This window comes from Xiphophorus couchianus, chromosome 22 (genome assembly GCF_001444195.1).
Source record: "Xiphophorus couchianus chromosome 22, X_couchianus-1.0, whole genome shotgun sequence".
NCBI lineage: Eukaryota > Metazoa > Chordata > Actinopteri > Cyprinodontiformes > Poeciliidae > Xiphophorus > Xiphophorus couchianus.
Window position 1 is genome coordinate 7,462,741 of NC_040249.1, and position 18,284 is coordinate 7,481,024.

Here is an 18,284-nt window from a genome sequence, read left to right on the forward strand (position 1 = left end):
TGTTTTGAAGCCGCTTAGCCGGAAAGTTTTGCGTCGCCATGGTGATCAAATTAATAGTGGTGACAACGGCAGTTGGATTCTCCACTTTGAATGACGGAGCAGGACTTTCTGGATGGCTGGTAACACTCTCTCTATGGCCCTGGACGGTAAGCCACAGTTTATGTTCCTCTGCGCGTTTTTATTAGTTTTAGCGACTGTACTTTTTTTGTTGTTTGCGTTTTCTGTTTCAGCTGCTGTCATTTATTCGTTGCTGATAATCAGTTATGAATGTTGTCATGGTTTATCTGACGAACCACAGCAATGCTAAAAACAAAGCACTGTCTTCTGGTTATCAAAATGCTAATGCTGCTCTGGATAAATGTTGCTAAGATTTCTTTTTCTAAAAAAAAAGTTCTAACAATGATGCGCTTGTTGCCTTCTTTGCGTTTCTCCTGCTATTATATTGGTTGATATAGTAATGTTTAGGTTCTAATTGTTAGAAATTAAAACTTCTAAACTGGTTTGGATTAGTTTGGTATTTTTCACAATTGTGAGTCTGATTCAGAGTTAGCTGGCATTTATATGAATACTATATATTTTGCAAGTTAGTGATCAGACCTTTTACTTTTAGCTAATCTAATCTTTCGTGTTATTTTTGCTGTATGAAGAAATATTATTGTGCAATAGGAAGGGAAGGGAGATCTATTGGCACGTCAGCCCCTCCAAGAGATATTCTTCACCAGCCTCCACTGCTGACCCATAAATGGTACATTAAGCTCGGTCATCCATTAGCATTATTTAATAGTAAATTAAAGTCCCCCAGCTCATTATGGTACGGCCCACTTGCACCTGCGCTCCGAAACCAGAGAGGGTTACACCTTACCAAATAAGGACATGTGGTAAAGCTGCGCTGGGATGACGTTGGACGTGAAAATGGAAAAAAAAAGAGCCAGTCCATGTGAGCTCGGTTCAGATGCAGACCGAAAACAGAGGGGGAACACCGGCCTAATCTGGTTACATAAGAAGCCACGGAGTCTGCAGACTCCCTCTGCGGTAATCCTCTGAACTATTCATGTTCAATTGTCCCGAGGCGACACACTTAACGCACAGGGCGCAGTCACTTTGCGCACACTTGTGGCTCCGTGCGGCTCTTTGCAGGCGCACAGTCTCTGTGCAGTAAAAAAAAAAAAAAAAAGTGCTGGAAGCGGGTAGCGATCGGTGGCTACAGTCGGCGTATTAACGCGTTCTCTGCTGCAGAGGCTGCCGTTGCCTCTTTTTGCAGCTGGCGGCTCATTGCGCTGTGGGGGCCGTGACGATTCCGCTGACGCGCCACTAGCCGCACCACCCAGGAGACAGAAGAGAGCGACCGAGCGGGGCTGGACACCGGACTCTTTCTTCTCCTCCTTCCTCTTCTAAACGCGGACGGACGGCTTTTTGTCCACCTGCAAGTCGATATTTACGCAGCAATCAAAGCGGCAGCATCACCCCCGACTCCCCAGCAGCCATGGAGGTACCAGGCTTGGCGCACAATATCACCAGCCCGTTAAGTCCCTGCGAGGGGATGATCAAGGACCTGAGTCTGGATTCCATACAGTTATGCGAAAGAGACGGTGAGTGTGTGTTACTGTAGTTCTTAAGTGGAAGGGAGTGGGGCGAAAGGGGGCAATATAAACGCTGCTCTTAGTTGGAGAACCCGTGTAGTTTGCTTGAGGGAGGAGGGCCGGTGACTCCGCAGGTTGCTTAGGCAGATAAATTGTGCGCTTTATATCTGGTGCTGGTGGAGAGAACATAGCTGAATACATTTACATTAATAATGGAGAAGAAGTCTTTTGTTGGAAATAACTGTCTGTCTCTGCAGACTGAGCGCGCACATGTTGGCAACTGATAAGCGCCTTTTCATTTCAGCACCACAGGCGTGAACAGAGAAAGGCACCAACCCCGCCTATAGCTTATCATTACTTCTGTTCATTTTCTCTTTGAGAAGACCCCGCAGCCTCCCCTCCAGCCCCCTCGCCAGTTCGTTTGCAGTAACTTCTCTGCATTGTACTGTATAACTCAAAATGTCACAGTAGTGTCATATCTCATTAAACCACGTTTGTGGTCAGTGACTGACTTCTCATTCATCAAGGTCCAAAGTTATAGAATTAGGAGGCAGAAAGAACGTCGTTTTAAATATTGCATGCTGCACATCTGAGAGTTAAACTTGAATTTGTTCATATTCTTCATGTGAAACAGTTGATGCTGGTAGGAGGGGGGGGGGGAGCAAGTCATCATGAGAAGAGAATGAAAAGCGGAAACATGGCTGCACCCACAAGAGCGTGCACAGGCGGTGCAGCCCCACACACCCATCAATGCAATTACACAGCACTGATTCCACATCTGAGGCTTGGTCACAGAGATGCCAGTTCACACAGATTAATTGTAGATTAATTCACTGATGCACCAATGAAATATGTTCACATTGTTTTATATATATAGCTATATATATATATATATATATATTATTATTATTATTATTTTTTTAAATGACTGGTTGATTGACTGGAGAAGCCAGTGGTTTATCTCCATTAATGCTCCCCCAGCAATAGTGGCACGTTTTCTCCTTTACCACATCTACTTCACATGCTGCAATACAACGGGATGCATCCGTATCCCCTTGGTGCTTTGTTGCTATCTTTCTAGCGCTTTCATGTCAGTAGATTTTCCAGGCTGGGTTTTAGGGTGAGTCTCGTGTTTGCAGCACAGTTACTCGTGGAAGTAGTAGCTAAGTCTTTGTCCTTGAGACGCCCACATGCTCTCTGTTGCTGTGTTGCTCCGTCAACAATGTCCACTCTCTTTCTCAACACAAGATGGGTTGTTGTGATTTAAAATATTCATGTGATGTATCACTTGGAACAGCGGTAGTGTTGTAATAACCGTTTGCAAGCCTTTATCATGTCTTTATGTTTTAATGGCTGCACAGTGGCGCAGTTGGTAGCACTGTTGCCTTGCAGTAAGAAGGTCCTGGGTTCGATTCCCGGCTGGGGTCTTTCTGCATGGAGTTTGCATGTTCTCCCTGTGCATGCGTGGGTTCTCTCTGGGTACTCTGGCTTCCTCCCACAGTCCAAAAAACATGACTGTCAGGTTAATTGGTCTCTTTAAATTCTCCCTAGGTGTGTGCGTGCATGGTTGTTTGTCCTGTATGTCTCTGTGTTGCCCTGCGACAGACTGGCGACCTGTCCAGGGTGTACCCCGCCTCTCGCCTGGAACGTAGCTGGAGATAGACACCAGCAACCCTCCCGACCCCATTAGGGACAAAGGGTGAACAGAAAATGGATGGATGGATATGTTTTAATGTTAAAAAAGTACCAAATCTTTATGGAGTTATTGCCAGTCCTCAGTCTAAAATCTAAGGTTTGGTTTTGATATACGCACAAAAAAGAAACTATTTATTTATGTATTTATTTTTTGTTCATGTTGTTTAGTTTTATGAGGCACATACTGATTATTGCCAGCCCTGTGGAACCAACATGAAGGGACCTTTACAGCCACAGACCAACCATCAGTTTCTGACCTTAAATTCAAGCTCACCTTGGTTTTGGTTATGCAGCAGGGCAATGATTCACACTGAGCCCTTTAGATGTCCACTTCTGAAGGACTCAATTAAAAATAAAATTGAGGTCTTGGACTAAGTGTGAACTAAATTCATTGAGATTCTGTTGGATGACCTTAAACAGGCCATACATGCTGTGGCTGAATTAAAATAATTTTCCAAAGACTAGGTCACAGTTCCCTCACAGCAATGTAAAAGACAGTAATCATACATGGTTGATGGCAGATAAACAGTAATCAGGTTTGAGGGTTAATTATGTTCAGAAATAGGAGGCTTGCTTTGGGTAGCTTTTTCTCATAATGAGTGAAAACATTATGTTGTATTTTTTTCAGACAGTCTTTGCCGAATTTTGAAATTAGTCGAAGAGCTGAACCGTCTAAGTGTGACAAAACGAGCAAAAGCAAAAAGAAGTCAGTACAGTGGCATAGACTTTGTTGAAGATAAACACACAAACTTAAAGCAGCTCCAACTGTTTGAGTTGGATCGTGTAGACACTTCATGCTTTCATTTCAGCTGGTACCGTGTGCATGAAATTCCTCCCAGAAAGGCATTGTACTCCTCACTTTCTCTCTCGCATCCACGTTCACCCTCCTTGGAAACCCGGCGTCATCACATCGGGTCGATGCCGACCGCATCCATTTCTGTTTTACTTTCTAAATTTATCCGAATCCCCATTAATATTTAATCGACCGCGTGAGAGGCTCGAACGCCCATGCTGAGCCAGCAGAATGAACGCACGGAGTGCTCTCACACACACACACGGAGGTCTGTTAGAGCTTTTCAATGCACAGTGGGAAACAAGTTGTTTCTGTGTTCCCTGTGTCAGACACGGGGTTAATGGTTCACTGTACTCATGTGGCTGTGACATGTGTATCTTCAGCACTCGGGGGTGGGAGATGTTTTACTGAGGGCAAAACTGCAGAAAGAGTTGAAGTGAATAAGTTAGACTTGTATTGAGTTGTGTTAGTGTTTTGGTGTCATGTCCTTCACCAGTCTATGAATGCAACTCATCAGGGTGTGAAACGTCCCATCTTCTTCTGTGGTGAAGAATCCTTCCTCTTGAGCTGTGGGGTTTTTGCAGCTGCCGTCAACCTCTGGGGTGCTACTGCTCTCCATGGTTCATCTGGGATGGGTTGTAAATACAAATAGGTTCTTTATAAGCGCACCTGGACTATGAGTTAAACAAATAAAATGGCCGACATGATCAGCTTTTGCTGTTCTGGAAAACAGCAAAACAATGTTTTCTGAAAACTACAAATATATACTGTATATATATAATAATAAATAAAAAATAATAAAAAGCTATTTATTTTTATTGAGCATGGCTAAAGGTGGAATAAATAACTTAACCCTAATGCAGCGCACTGTTTATCACACTCTGAAAGGTGTTTTTGCCATTGGCAGCTTCTCAGGCTCACAGCATGGCTCCTATCACAGCCTAGCCTGTGCTACAGCTAAAAGAAAGCTGTGATCTATTTTTTTTTTTCTCCAAAGGGCTCTGAGTATCTATGCTGACTAATATCGCCTTCTTCTTGTTTACAGCTCAATTTTAGACTAATTTTAGGTGCACACTTAGACGCGCATGAAGCACAAAGCTTCATGCGCGTCTAAGTGTGCACCTCTGCTGTCAAACTACCATCTAGATTTTTATTTCTCTCAAACTCGCTACGATCAGAGCTCTCAAATGGAGCTTTAGTCATACATAGTGGACATGGCAACCACACAGAGATCAAATCACAGCTGTTCAGACAGACTGAATTGAAGCAGTGAAGCCGGCTGAAATTTAACACTCATTATCTCCAGGTGTGACTAGATGGAGCTGCATAGGCATCTTAACAAGATATTTATTGATGTTTTATCTTTTTACATCTCTTGAGTATGAACTACTTTCCCAGCAAAAGTAGTTGCAGACAATAAGATTGTGTGTTTTGAGTTTAAATCATTTTGGCCGACTAGTTTCCTGCAGAGCAGCCGTCTCTGCATCCCGACATGCGGTGCTCTGCTGAGGCATGCAGAGGTCTCCTGGGTTTGTTGCAATCTCCTCTGGGAGCTGCATAATTAATCTGTGCTTCTGAACTCTTAAATAATGACTCATAAACTGCCTCAATTTTGCTTAATCATGACGAGCCAAAGCCCAGCCTCCTTCTTCCGTGCAGCAGTCCGTTAAGAGCACGAGGCAAAACAACAGAAGTGCATCGTAATATGTCTTTGTGGTAACATTACACGGCGGCCAAATTAAGCGTTAAGCGAATCCAAGTAGATGGAGCCAAGGGCGTAAGGCTGGCAGATTAATTTAAGTCTAGATGAGGGTGAAGGCCTCCTGTGAGAGACTGAACAGTTTACTCGTTCTCACAGCCTGACCTTCATCCAGCTTGACTCTCGCCTCCATTTTTCATCCTGCGCTCTCTTGAGTCCCCGAAGGTTTAAAGCTGACTTCAGTTTCCCACAGAAAGGGCCTGGCTTATCTTGTTTACATCTAGTGGTTTTGGTCTTACAGTGCAGCGAAATCGGGGTTTTCATACCCCTTGAGCATTTTCCAAAAAATAAATAAATAAAGAAATCCCATTACCTCCTCAAATTTTAATGCCTTCCTCTTGCTATAGAATGCTATAGAAAAAGACAAAGTAGACCATTTAAGAAGTGGTGTGTGAGGTGGGGAACTCAAATGCAAGCAAGAGGAAGACAGGTTCATGAGATTTGTTTAGCAGAAAACAAACTGATGAACAAACAGACACAACAGAAAGGAGGAAGATGGGGGGGAGGAGGAGGATTTGCCAGTCTGTGCATTAAAATCTTCTCTTCGCCGTCACTGATCGGCCCACCTGCCAGTCCCAATTTATAGCAGATAATCAAAGACTCGATATTCTGGACGTTTGCAGTGGCAGGAGTGAAGGAGGACTGAGAGAGCACTACTGACTTTGTTTTAAGACGTCTAGCTACTCTGTAAAGCTTTGTGTGTGCATAACTAAGTAAATAACATGAGAGTTTATATTATTTCTTATCAAAGGCGGTCCTGGCCTGTTTGGCTCCCTGTGTGAACAACCCTCAGCTCCTCAATCCTCACCCAAGTTGAGTAATGCATTAGGCCCTGTCATAATTCATAACATTCACATCCCAAGGGGCTAATAGGGTGGAGGTTTCCTGCTGCTCTGGGTGGTTGTCCATGTTGCCCCAGTTAGAAACCACCAAAAATAACTAAATTAAGTTGTCTATTTACAAATGTGGATGAAAAACAATCCTAGGTTTATGCAGATTTGCCTGTGATGTCTGCAAATGTTTTGTATCTCACTTATTCAAGAAGTTATCTTTGACGTCTAAGATTTAATAACTCTTGGTTTTAAGTCGGTGAAAAAAGATGCATTTAATACTTTTGCACAAATTGTGTAACAAATATCCAAATTGGTGAACTTTATTTTACCTGTGTATTTTGTAGAATCATAAGCAAAGGAAGCATACTGAGAGTAACGTATAACAAACAGTGGAAGGAAAACAGTTCTGGGAGAAAAACTGTGGAAAACACCATCCCTGTGGTGGAACATGTTGGTGGCAGCATCATGATGTGGGAAGGTTTTTCTCCAACGGGGACAGGGAAGTTGATAAGAGTTGATGGGAAGATAAATGGGAGTAAATATGGAGAAATCCTGGGAGAAAAATACTTAAAAGTTGTCAAAGACCTGAGACTGATTGTGGAAGTTCATGCATGTACTGGTTGTAAAAAAAAAAGAAGGAAGCCATGTGTCCTTTTTCTTCCAAGATAAGTTTTCCCTCCATTTTTGTTGCTCCATTACATAAAATACTCCTAAAACCCACTGCAGTTTGTTGTATTGCCACATTTTAAGTTCCCTGGGGTAGACTAGATTGGTGGTGAACAAAGATTTGCATGAAAGTGCTGACTTATTGTTTTTAAGGGCAGTATTACGGCACGTTAGTGAAGGCTGAGTGTGTTGGTATGAAGACAGTTTGCAAATGAATTAGGTGAGCAGTGGAGTAAACAGGAGATGAGTCAGCATCCTGTAGTCACCTGAAGGCAGGAGGATAAAAATCTTCACAGGATTTAGCTTAGAAGGAAAATATTATTGTTGACGACACATGGAAATGGAAGAGTTTTTAGGGCTTTTAAATCCAGCAAGCAGAATTGGAAGAAAATAAGTCTTTCCCAAATGAGATGAGTTACACAACAATAACCGTAAAGGGAAACCAGAGAAAAAGTCCTTGTATGCTTCTGCAGCTATATTTAATTTTTGCACTAGGCAGATGTCAAAAAATGACAACAAAGGTTATATTTTTTTTCCTGACTTTGGTAAAGGTCAGCACCATCCAGATTCCGATGGGACTTTACGGCGCTTGCATCACTGTCTGGTCTGCAGTGACTTGATGAAACACTTCCTCTCTGAGCTGTGGCCCGTCACGTCTTGCGCTGACCCCCTCAGTCTGAGCCAAATGACTCAGCTCAGGGGGGTCTTGTTTTAATGAGATGGACACATTAAACCACCAGCAGGACAGGACAGGAGGTTTCCACCAATCAGGAGGGAGAGGACTGGGCGTGTCCTGTGGACTTTGAGAAGTCAGGCCAAGTGCACTCAGAAAGAGGGCTGCTTATCAGGAGCTGCTTTATTCCCCGTGCCTCATAAACTGACAGCAGACAAGCATGCTGAATATTGAAATACAGGAACTTAGACGGTGGCGTTATCCTAAACTGATCAGTTTTGCAAGCATTCTTCACATTTTGTCATATTAAAACCACAAAGTGCAATATGTGTTGCTGAGATACCAAACAATTCTTTTTTTCTTTTTTATTTGGTGAATTGTAAAGAAAATGAGAAACTGGTTTCAAAATTTCTCTACAAACATCTGAAAAGTGTTTGTAGAGAACACTTTCCCTAACTGAAGACAGGGAAATGGCTGAATCAGTGGTGACTGGTGCACAGGGGGCGCTGTGGCGCAGCGTTCCCTGACTTGGGAGTGAAATAAAATCTAAAAAGGACTTATTTGGGTAATAAAAATGGTATTGGCCTATTTTCCTTAAGAGTGTGTGCTTACATAATCTGAATTATCATTTCTGCCTTAACACATAACATAACTCATTCAACGTTCAATTTACCTTGACCGACTACTACAACTGGACAGCGACCCAGTAGCGGCGCTAAATGGCCAATCATGTGTGGTTGCAAGGGAAAAATAATAAACATTTGGCCAATCAGTATCGCTGAATTTAATGTCTTTGGCTCTCTGTAATTCGGCCCTGTCTGGAAGATGCTGGAAAGGTTTGGGTCGATATGGGAATATATTTGATAACAATGGCAGTTGAAGGGAAGTTTAGACCAAATTCTCTTCCTCCAGTGACAGTCACAGTTTACAGATGGTTGGCAGTGTTGTATAGTAACGAAGTAAAAATACTTCACTACTTTACCTAAGTATATTTTGGAGTACTTCATACTTTCCTGGAGTATGAAAATTTTTGATGACTTTCACTTTTACTTCACTATATTTCCGAACTTAATTGCGTACTTTTACTCCGATACATTTTCAATGTGTGGTTTAGTTACTCGTTACAAAAAAAGCGAGAGAGAGAAACAAAGTGTTTTGACCCCACCTACTGATTAGCAAGTAGCAAGCAGGCTACCGAACAAAGTCCGTAGCCTGCTTGCCTGGGCTTGTTCATCACCACCAATAGGATACACCTTCTTCTTCTTCTTTTCTATTATGGCGGATCACAAGCAACTTTAAGGTGCATACCGCCACCTACTGTACATGAGTGTGTAGACGCATTACTTCATATCTATTAAATTCTATTTTTTAATTTTGTATTCTTAAGATAAATAAACAATGCTTTCCTTAATTTGTGAATATCTGTTATGTTTCCTTCATTTCCTAATATACCTTTAAGATTCCATTCATGCCCTATATTTCTAACTATTCTCTTTAATTCTTCCCTTTCGAGTTCATTTGACTTACAGTTCATCAATATGTGTTCTACATTTTCTTTCTCTCCACATCTCTCACATTTATCATTATTTTTCCTGCCTATTTTATAAAGCATGTCATTTAAGTAGGTATGACCTACTCTTAATCTACTAATTATTATTTCTTCTCTTCTGTTTCGTTCATTAATGCTTCAAATTCGAACTGACTTTTGTACTTCATATAATCTTCTTCCTTTCTTATCTTCATTCCACATTTTTTGCCATTTCTTGATTTCTTTACTTTTAATTAGGATACACCTGTTTCGCTTCTCCCATTAAACACAAAGCAAGTCTCGCAATCAGTAGCAGTCACATGGAAATTCTATCTTACAAAAACTCCCCGTCCAACTTGAAGAAACACATCGAGGTAACGTCTTATGAAATGGTTATAATCCTCCTGTTTCAGTAACTATACCTTGGTCACTAGGCACTACTGTATTGTGAAACGTTGACCATAAATTAACTTTGTTTGGCATTGTTTCAGTTCCACACGTGGTGTATTTAGCTTAGGCCTAATGTTGACTGTAGCAGGCTACCTAGACTCCCAATTCTTTTTTTCTTTTCCATAATGACCAGTTGTGTGCACCACCTACTGACTGTAGGATTGACTGATTCACTGATTTGTGAAGTAGAGTAATCGTAACAGCTCTTTTTCTTCATGTTGGCTGCATTTTCTGTACTATTTATTTTTCTCATTTTCAGCACTGACCTTACTTGAAGGGAAAACTTAAGGCTTACAAAAACTTTGTATTTTCTGTCCTGGAGGGTATACTAAGAAGCTGGTTCAATTGTAAAGCAGGTTAAGTTAACCTTGTGCTATAGGTAAAGCACCTAATTTTCTTAACTAAATGATGCCTGCAGGTATATCTGTTAGCAGGTTTAATTTTGCCTGCACTTGGTTGGGTACATTATTTTAAGTGTATTTGACAAGTTTACCAAAATATAAAAAATGTCATTCAAACTGCATTTGCTTTGTTTTACTTTTTACTTGTACTTTTCATTACATTACTTGAGTACATCCATTTTTACAGTAATTTCCATACTTAAGTACAAGAAGTTTCAGATACTTTAAGACTTTAACTCAAGTAACATTTCAGTCAGTGACTTCAACTTTTACCAAAGTCATATTTTGGAGAGGTACTTGTACTTTTACTTGACTCTGAGATTTCAGTACTTTATACATCACTGATGGTTGGTAAGCTACAGCTTATGTTCTTCAGTGTTTCATTATTTTTAGCTGCCATATATTACTTTGTTCTTTTTCGTTGTTTTTTTTTTTATCAGCCACAATCATTTGGTCTTTGCTGATGATTAATTATCACAGTTCCTGGATGGGGCAGATGTGTCCTGCTGGGACAAGTGCTTGTTGTCACACTTTATTTTCAAAAAAATCTTATGCGAGGCCTTTCAAAACAGATGCAAATTGATGTGAAATTTTAGGCACAACATTTATTGTCTTGTCTTTTATTAACTTTGTTTTTAGCTTTCATTTTAATTTCATAGACAAGACAACAAGTATCAGGTGAGTTTTACTCTAAACATTCACTCTGGTAACTTGGCAGCAAGAGTTTCCAAAGGAACGTCAAATTAATTAGCTGCAGTGGATTTCATTGAGAGTTCTGATTGCAAATCCGTGCCACACTTATTTGTTTAATTTGCAAAATAGCTTTGAAGTCCGTACATAGTTTTCCTTTTACTTCATTATGCATTACTTTGTGTTGGTATATTAAATAATAACCAGTTTAAAATAGATCAAAGATAATTTTACAAGGTCCAGTGGTTCATTTTGGGATGCTGTTGACATGTTTTATGGCAAATTATTTTTTGAAAACACTCTCTGGGGACCAAGAGGGAAAATAAGTAAGGGCTTTAATTGGGAAAAGGCAGTGATTGCAGGTTTTTTTTTTCTGCTTTCTGTGCTCATGCAATACGGTGAGTGTTAAAAGCTACCCTTTGCTCGTCTAATTTTAAGAAAATCAATCCACAAAAGCTGCACTGTTTGACAATTACTTGGAGGTGAGGCGTTAGAGTGCACAAACCCAATTACCAGCCCACTCTTTTATCTCTGCCTCTGCCGGCAAACGAACAGAGATGGATTTTCCATGCTCCACTACTCCAGCTATTGTTAACCCTCTATAGAGCCCGGTCATATTGAACATTACCCCCCCAAACACAGGATTCTTGAATTTTTACGCACTGTTGTGTGCAGACCCCAGAGCATACACAGCAAATGCATTGTTGCCATGCCAAGTGGGTGTCTCAAAGTCCGTACTCTGTCTTACGTGACAAACCTCTTATTCAGCTGGGTTTTGTTTTTCCATCAGCCTCTGGGTGAACTTTGAGTTGTAAAGCCGTTGGCAGGCGTGTAGCAGAGAAAATGTGAGATTTGCTGCAACGCACTGGGTTTTTGGTAAGAGGCCAAATGGGTTAGTGACACTGTGGCAATAACGTGACCCCGATTACTGTTCGAATGCCCTTGCTTCTGCAGAAGATTCATAAAACCGATGAGGCCGCTTAGAAGAGACGGGAGTTGAGTATCGGATTTGCAACGCTGCTGAGGCTCTGTAAAGCAGATATGTGCACAAGCGTGCAGAGAGTGGTGTTTCCATGGCAGCGTATACAGTACGCAGCTCTGTCCCGCTGTGCATTTTGATGGCTATACTGTGAATGCTGTGTGCTGAATAGTTACTGCAGTTTTTTCTTTATTTTTATTTTTTGGTAAGCTTTAGCCATTCCACTGTGCAGGCTGACTATAAATGCGTGGAGTCAGGGTTTTTTGGTTTTGAACTGTGTACATGAAATGGCGATTTATGATCACCTCTGGGTCGTTGTAAGCAAATATTCAAGCAGCGAGTGTAATTATTCAAAGAATTTTTAGTCATTTAATCCCATTTTGCTATTCTATTATGCCGTTCCATGTTGACAGTCTTTTTTTTCCCTCTTCTTTCTTTTTTTTTTCAATTACACAGATAGCAAATCCCAGGATGGCAGCATGGAAGAACTCCCTGTTCCTCAGAACATCAAAATCAGCAACATCACTTGTGACTCCTTTAAGATCTGCTGGGATATGGAGGCGCGCAGCAAGGAACGCATTACACACTACTTCATTGACCTGAATAAGAAGGAGAACAAAAACTCAAACAAGTTCAAACACAAGGTAACGAAGGCGCGAGTCAGACACATAAACAACCTTTCAAAGGTGATGCCACTGGGAGATGAATCACCCAGCAGGCTGTTATTATAGCATTTTGAAGATAAACAATAGGCTGGTACATTTTCTCAAAATAATTGAATTAAGAACGCGAATCACCCTCTGAAATGGCTTTTTTATTTTATTATTGGTAAAAAAAAAAAATTCCTATCAAATTATGAGTCGTGACAATCAGTTTAACAAAGCAGGTCCTATTCTGTGCAGCACAGCTCAACTTTTATTAGTTTCATGTCTCCTATGTTTAAAGATGGATGCACATTATATCTAACATAACCACTTTGATGGCAAAACAAACAATAGCCAAATTTGTGCTGCTCAAATTATTTTCATTTCATATTTGATTTATATGTAGAGAGACTCTTGTATCAATTATGCATGTTTAAACATTTAAATAATTTTTTCATATTTCAAATTCAGCTATCTATGATCAAAGATTTTGCTCTGAACAATTATGAATGATGTGTAGCACATCAATGGAGGTGCAGAAAACTGACTTTTGGGATCTTTCTGGTTACAAACATAACTAGACAGTACTTATTCTTATTTATTTATTTTACAAAAGAGCAATGGTCTTTAGCACAAATGTGTATGTGTCTATAAGTTAAATAATATGAAGCTTCCATAGTCATGCACAGCCAGTATTCAGAGCAACATGAACGTGATTTTAGCTTATAATGAATAGTCAGAAACAATTACTTATTATAGTATTAAAGTGCGTTCTTAAAGTGCAGATTTAAGAACGCACTTTAACTTAAGACTATCATAATTAAATTGATAAATACTTATTTTCCAGCGCACTATAAATGGAGTGGTGTAGGTTTATTTCAAATGATATCAAAATATTCATCAGATGGGCGTGCCGTGGTGGCGGAGGGGTTAGCGCGACCCACATTCAGAGGCAACGTGTCCTCGACGCGGCTGTCGCGGGTTCGACTCCCGGACCCGACGGCGTTTACTGCATGTCTTCCCCCCTCTGCTTCCCCCTTTCCTGTCAGCCTACTTTGAAAAAGGGACACTAGAGCCCACAAAAAGACCCCTTGCAGGGGCGATAAAAAAAAAAATTCATCAGATGATGCAATTTTGTAATAAAATGCATAAATTTATACCAGATTTATTTTAAGTTGCCGTTCTCCATTAGCACACTACAGTGACGTTTTACTGTTGATTCACTGATTTCAAAAACAATGTTCAACGTCTTTTTTTATATTATTATTTTATCGTACTTTATATGACTGAAGTGACAGAATACGATCAAATCTTAATGTCATTTAAATGAAAAGCATTGCTCATTCTCTCTGAAACAAAGATAAAATATGCAAATGCTTATAAATACCCAAATATCTATATAGTATCTATATTTGTAACTTTGCGTTCCTCAAGTCTGTTTTTACATACATGATGCACTTGGAAGTGGTGGAGACATTTCAAAAATATTGGGAAATAAACATTTAAATCAGATTTTCCACACAGTATGAGAAAGTGTGTAAAGGTTTAGGGTTTTATTCCATGTCTGAATAAATATGGGGAAAAGGGGGTGGTATCCATCCCATTACAACCTTGTACATTTTTGCAAGGGTTGATGAAAGCAGAAATACTGAAGTTTTGCATTAGCTGTAGTAACAGGATGAAAAAAAAATTGTATGAATGTTTTTGCTGCATCAAGAAATTTCTGTCCTTACTTTACTTTAGTACTTTTTTCTTTTAAATAAAGGTGGAGTTTAGCTCAACTTGACCGCTCTTTGAGAGCTTAAAGAAGATTCCTTTTAAGGTGGTTTTGACTTCAGGACACTAACGCCAGATGCTCTGATTGGCTAACGACGCCTTCACAACTCTGCAGCACTAAAACAGACCCTGCTTTGTGTCTGTTTTAGTAATTCTTTAACATTTGGTTCATCAGCCGCCTTCTTTCTGTATTTTGTTTTATTTGAGTTGCTGCAGAGAACCTCTCCTCTTTCTGCCTTGTTTTAGCGGGATGACTCTGTTGCTAGGCAGGAGCGGTCGATCCAATCACTGAGCTGCTAAGGCCAACTGATACCTGTGTGGCAGTGGTTGGAGGGGCGGGAGGGTTGTTGATGAAATTTGACTGAGCATTTTGGGTATAGAAATGATCTGGTCAGACATGAGTCTGCACATCTCTGCACGTAGCTGGAAAGAAAAAAGAAAAGACGCATACATAGTCAATCTCCTTCTGAGTAATTACGTGTCAAGGTTGACCTTTTTTTGCTCCTTTCCTTGCCTGTCATCCTGTTTCCCTTCTCTGTACCCAGGACGTTCCCACCAAGCTCGTGGCCAAGGCGGTGCCCCTGCCCATGACAGTCCGGGGCCACTGGTTCCTGAGCCCCCGCACAGAGTACACTGTGGCCGTCCAGACTGCGTCCAAGCAGACCGACGGGGACTACACCGTCTCCGAGTGGAGCGAGATCATTGAGTTCTGCACTGCCGGTGTGTACACAGCTCAACTCACAGTCCACGTAGCGCATGTCCTCGATCGACCTCCGTCAGAGCCGCCTTTTCAGGTTTTGGAGGGGACAAACTGTACGAAATACACACAGAAATACAGAAGATGGCATTGGGATGGGGAATATTAAAGGAAGTCTGCAATGATTTGAGGAGCAGATCAATAGAGGAGTGGAGGAGGATGAGAAAATAGAGGGATTAAAGGAAGAAGCGGAGCTGTGCTATATGTTTGGAATGCTAAAGTCACATAACATAACAACCAAGAGGCTTATAGTGGGGGAGGGGAAAGATTGGATAGCAGGATGGGGGCGTAGAGGGGGCTTATCCACTGAGGCTTCCTGGTAGAGAACAGACACACAGCTTTGGCCCTTAGGTGTCCATTCCCCTGCCTATCCTTAACTCTGATGCTTTGAGGCCAAGCAGTATATTATTAGCTCATTGAATTCAATCGATTTAGATTTTTATTGAGTTACTGCAGATGGAAAAGCAAACCGCTGTGTACCAAGGTAACGTTCTTGGAAAGCCGGATAAATTTTGTTTAGCAATTAAGTGCTTGAGTCTAATTTCATAGCTTGTATCAAAACATAACCAGCCATGACAAAGCGGCTGCACTCAAGAAATGAACCAGGATTGTTGACACACAAGAAAATTTAGGAAAGATATTGGCTCTTTATCAGCCTGTCACACAACCTAATTTATTTCTGTTTTAGTTAAGCTAATGAAAAATAATAGAAAGAACGAAGTATGAGAGGGATAACAGTATTTTAGCACCAGCAAGAGGATTTCTGAAGAGCCATCAGTGGAAGTGTCGCCTATGATAAATGCCCACCCCTTCTCCCAGTATGTGATTAAGACCACTGAAAGTAGGATTTATGTCAAATAACCATAAATATTACTGGTGAAGCAAATGCTGAAAAGGCTCAATACATTCACATGGCTTCCTCACTCCATCCGTACTGCCTACTTGTACGGAGAGAGTCGCTCCATCGTCTGGGGAGCTCTCAGGTCAGAGCTGCTGCTGCTCCACGTTAAAAGGATGGTTTTCCATCTGATTACCTCCTTTTGGAGGTTTGTCGTTTGGTCTACTCTCAGTTTGTCCTACTGAGAGTAGACCGGAATTTTCTCGAGGGTAAATATTAACCGTCAAGCAAAGAGGGATGTCTGGGTTTTAAATCCCAGCCCCGTCAGCCAGTGACCTGATCTCAGTCAAGTGGACGACATTAAATAGATGGGTGGTGCATCTCTTAGATTAGGGTTAGGGTGTTGTTGCCAGCAAGGGAGGTCCTCCATGGGCAGCTAGTGCTGTACGGGGTGAGCCAGCAGAAAATAACGAAAAAGGACTTTGCTGAGATCTGGCTCACCCTAGCCACCATCAAAGACGCCATTTGGACCTCCAGAAACTTGCTGGTGAGCAGGCGCAGGCAGATGCCCCCCGTGGCTGTGATCCGGATGGCGGCAGCAACAAGAGGAACATCAAGGGCTGCAGGTGGCACGCCAAGGACACAGCCACCAAGAAGAATCGCCTGCGCCTCCGTGGACGAAGGAGCCGGCGCTCCACGAACAGAGGTCCAAGCAGCGGCGGCCTGGCTCTCCGGGTGAGGCAGGAGGGAAGGAGCTTCAGGGCAGGTTTCCCCTCTGAGCACCAGCGCTGTTTGGAAGGACGGGACGGCTCCGAACTTGGGAAGGGGTCACCCCGGTCCTGCTCAACTTTTAACGCACAGAGATTTTGTGTTTTATATTCTTGTTCTTAGCTTCTTTTAGTCTGAACTGATGATTTTGTAAGTTATTGAAAATTTCTGTATAACTGAAATAATGTAATTTTTTAAATGCTTACAGTAACAATAAATACTTTTCAAAAGAAAAAAAATCTCTTAGATTAGGTTGTGAAAGAGATTAAAAGGAGGAAAGTGAACTGAGGGCATTGTAGTGTTCCTGCTCCTCGTCCACATTCTAGCTGGGTAGATAAACTCCTGGTAAATTCAATAAACAAATGTTTTGTGTGTACAGGAAGGATCAGGGCAGCAACAAAAGTCAAGATGTTCTTTGAAAAGCAAATGTAACTCTTGGAAAAAAACAAAACAAAACTGCACATCTCTATTTGTTTGTCTTCAAGCACTCGTTTATTGGAGAGCTAGCTATTTTGGCCTGTACTCGCACTCATTAAGAAAAAGCCCCTTATGTGATTGGTGGGAGTAGAATCATATTACGAGACTTGATTAAATGTTTTTGCTCCAGCTGCTTCGTCGCAAAGGGGATATTTGGAGGGGAATCATTTAATTATTCTTCATGTTAAGTTCATATTTCTTTATTGGCAGAGCGGAAGATATTTAGCTTTTTTAAAACCTGAAAATTTCAATATAGATTCATGACAGCTGATGATCTGTTTTCAATGTTTGTTTTTGTGTGTGTGTGTTTTACCAATAAAATAATGAATCTGTTTCTAGATTACTCTACGGTTCATCTAAACCAGCTGCTGGAGAAGGCCGAAGTCATTGCCGGGCGGATGCTGCGGTTCTCTGTTTTCTACAGGAACCAGCATAAAGAGTACTTCAATCACGCCAGGTGGGCACAGCCATAACTAAGTTCATCATTCTTTATTTTTGTCACCACTTACTTCCTCACTCTGGATAGATTTGTTGTTAATGTCATGAAACACTTGATCAAATTTGCCCCGAATGAAGGGGAATGCAGCGCTGCTCTTTTATGGTGTTTTAAATCAATAACATGTAACGCTCTTCGCTTCTGGCAAGCATGTATTTCAGTGAGATATTTATTAAAACAGTCATGAGTTAAGAAGGACAGATCTTCTAACACTTCATTCTCGGCACAGTTAGGTTTTATTCGTATGCTGCTGCCAAGACAATTCAGGGATGTAGACCGATCACTACAGAAACCTTTCACTCTACAAAACAATATGGTGGCTTCCTAAACTCTGATTTATAGTATTTCTCTCCAGCTGCCTTAAGTGAAAAGATGAGAATCAGCTGGAGGGAGCCGCTGTAAGCATCCTAATTACTGCCATCAATCCAAATATGCCACATCAAAACTACTGTAGCAAACAGCCAGCTCTTCCAGGAGACTT

The 18,284-nt window shown here is 41.2% G+C and overlaps 1 protein-coding gene across 2 annotated transcripts in view; it reads left to right on the plus strand.

The window, feature by feature from the left end:
* Window positions 1-18,284, plus strand: part of LOC114138140 (phytanoyl-CoA hydroxylase-interacting protein-like) — a 22,432-nt gene continuing 4,148 nt past the window's right edge. Inside the window, exons 1-5 of one of the 2 annotated variants that reach the window (XM_028007230.1) lie at window positions 76-146; window positions 1,237-1,589; window positions 12,504-12,691; window positions 15,013-15,187; window positions 17,647-17,764. In XM_028007230.1, coding sequence (XP_027863031.1) covers window positions 1,484-1,589; window positions 12,504-12,691; window positions 15,013-15,187; window positions 17,647-17,764 — 587 coding nt within the window. In that variant the 5' untranslated portion in view covers window positions 76-146; window positions 1,237-1,483. Of the gene's footprint in view, window positions 147-1,236; window positions 1,590-12,503; window positions 12,692-15,012; window positions 15,188-17,646; window positions 17,765-18,284 lie in introns of both variants that reach the window. The other variant, XM_028007231.1, reaches the window with a different exon arrangement.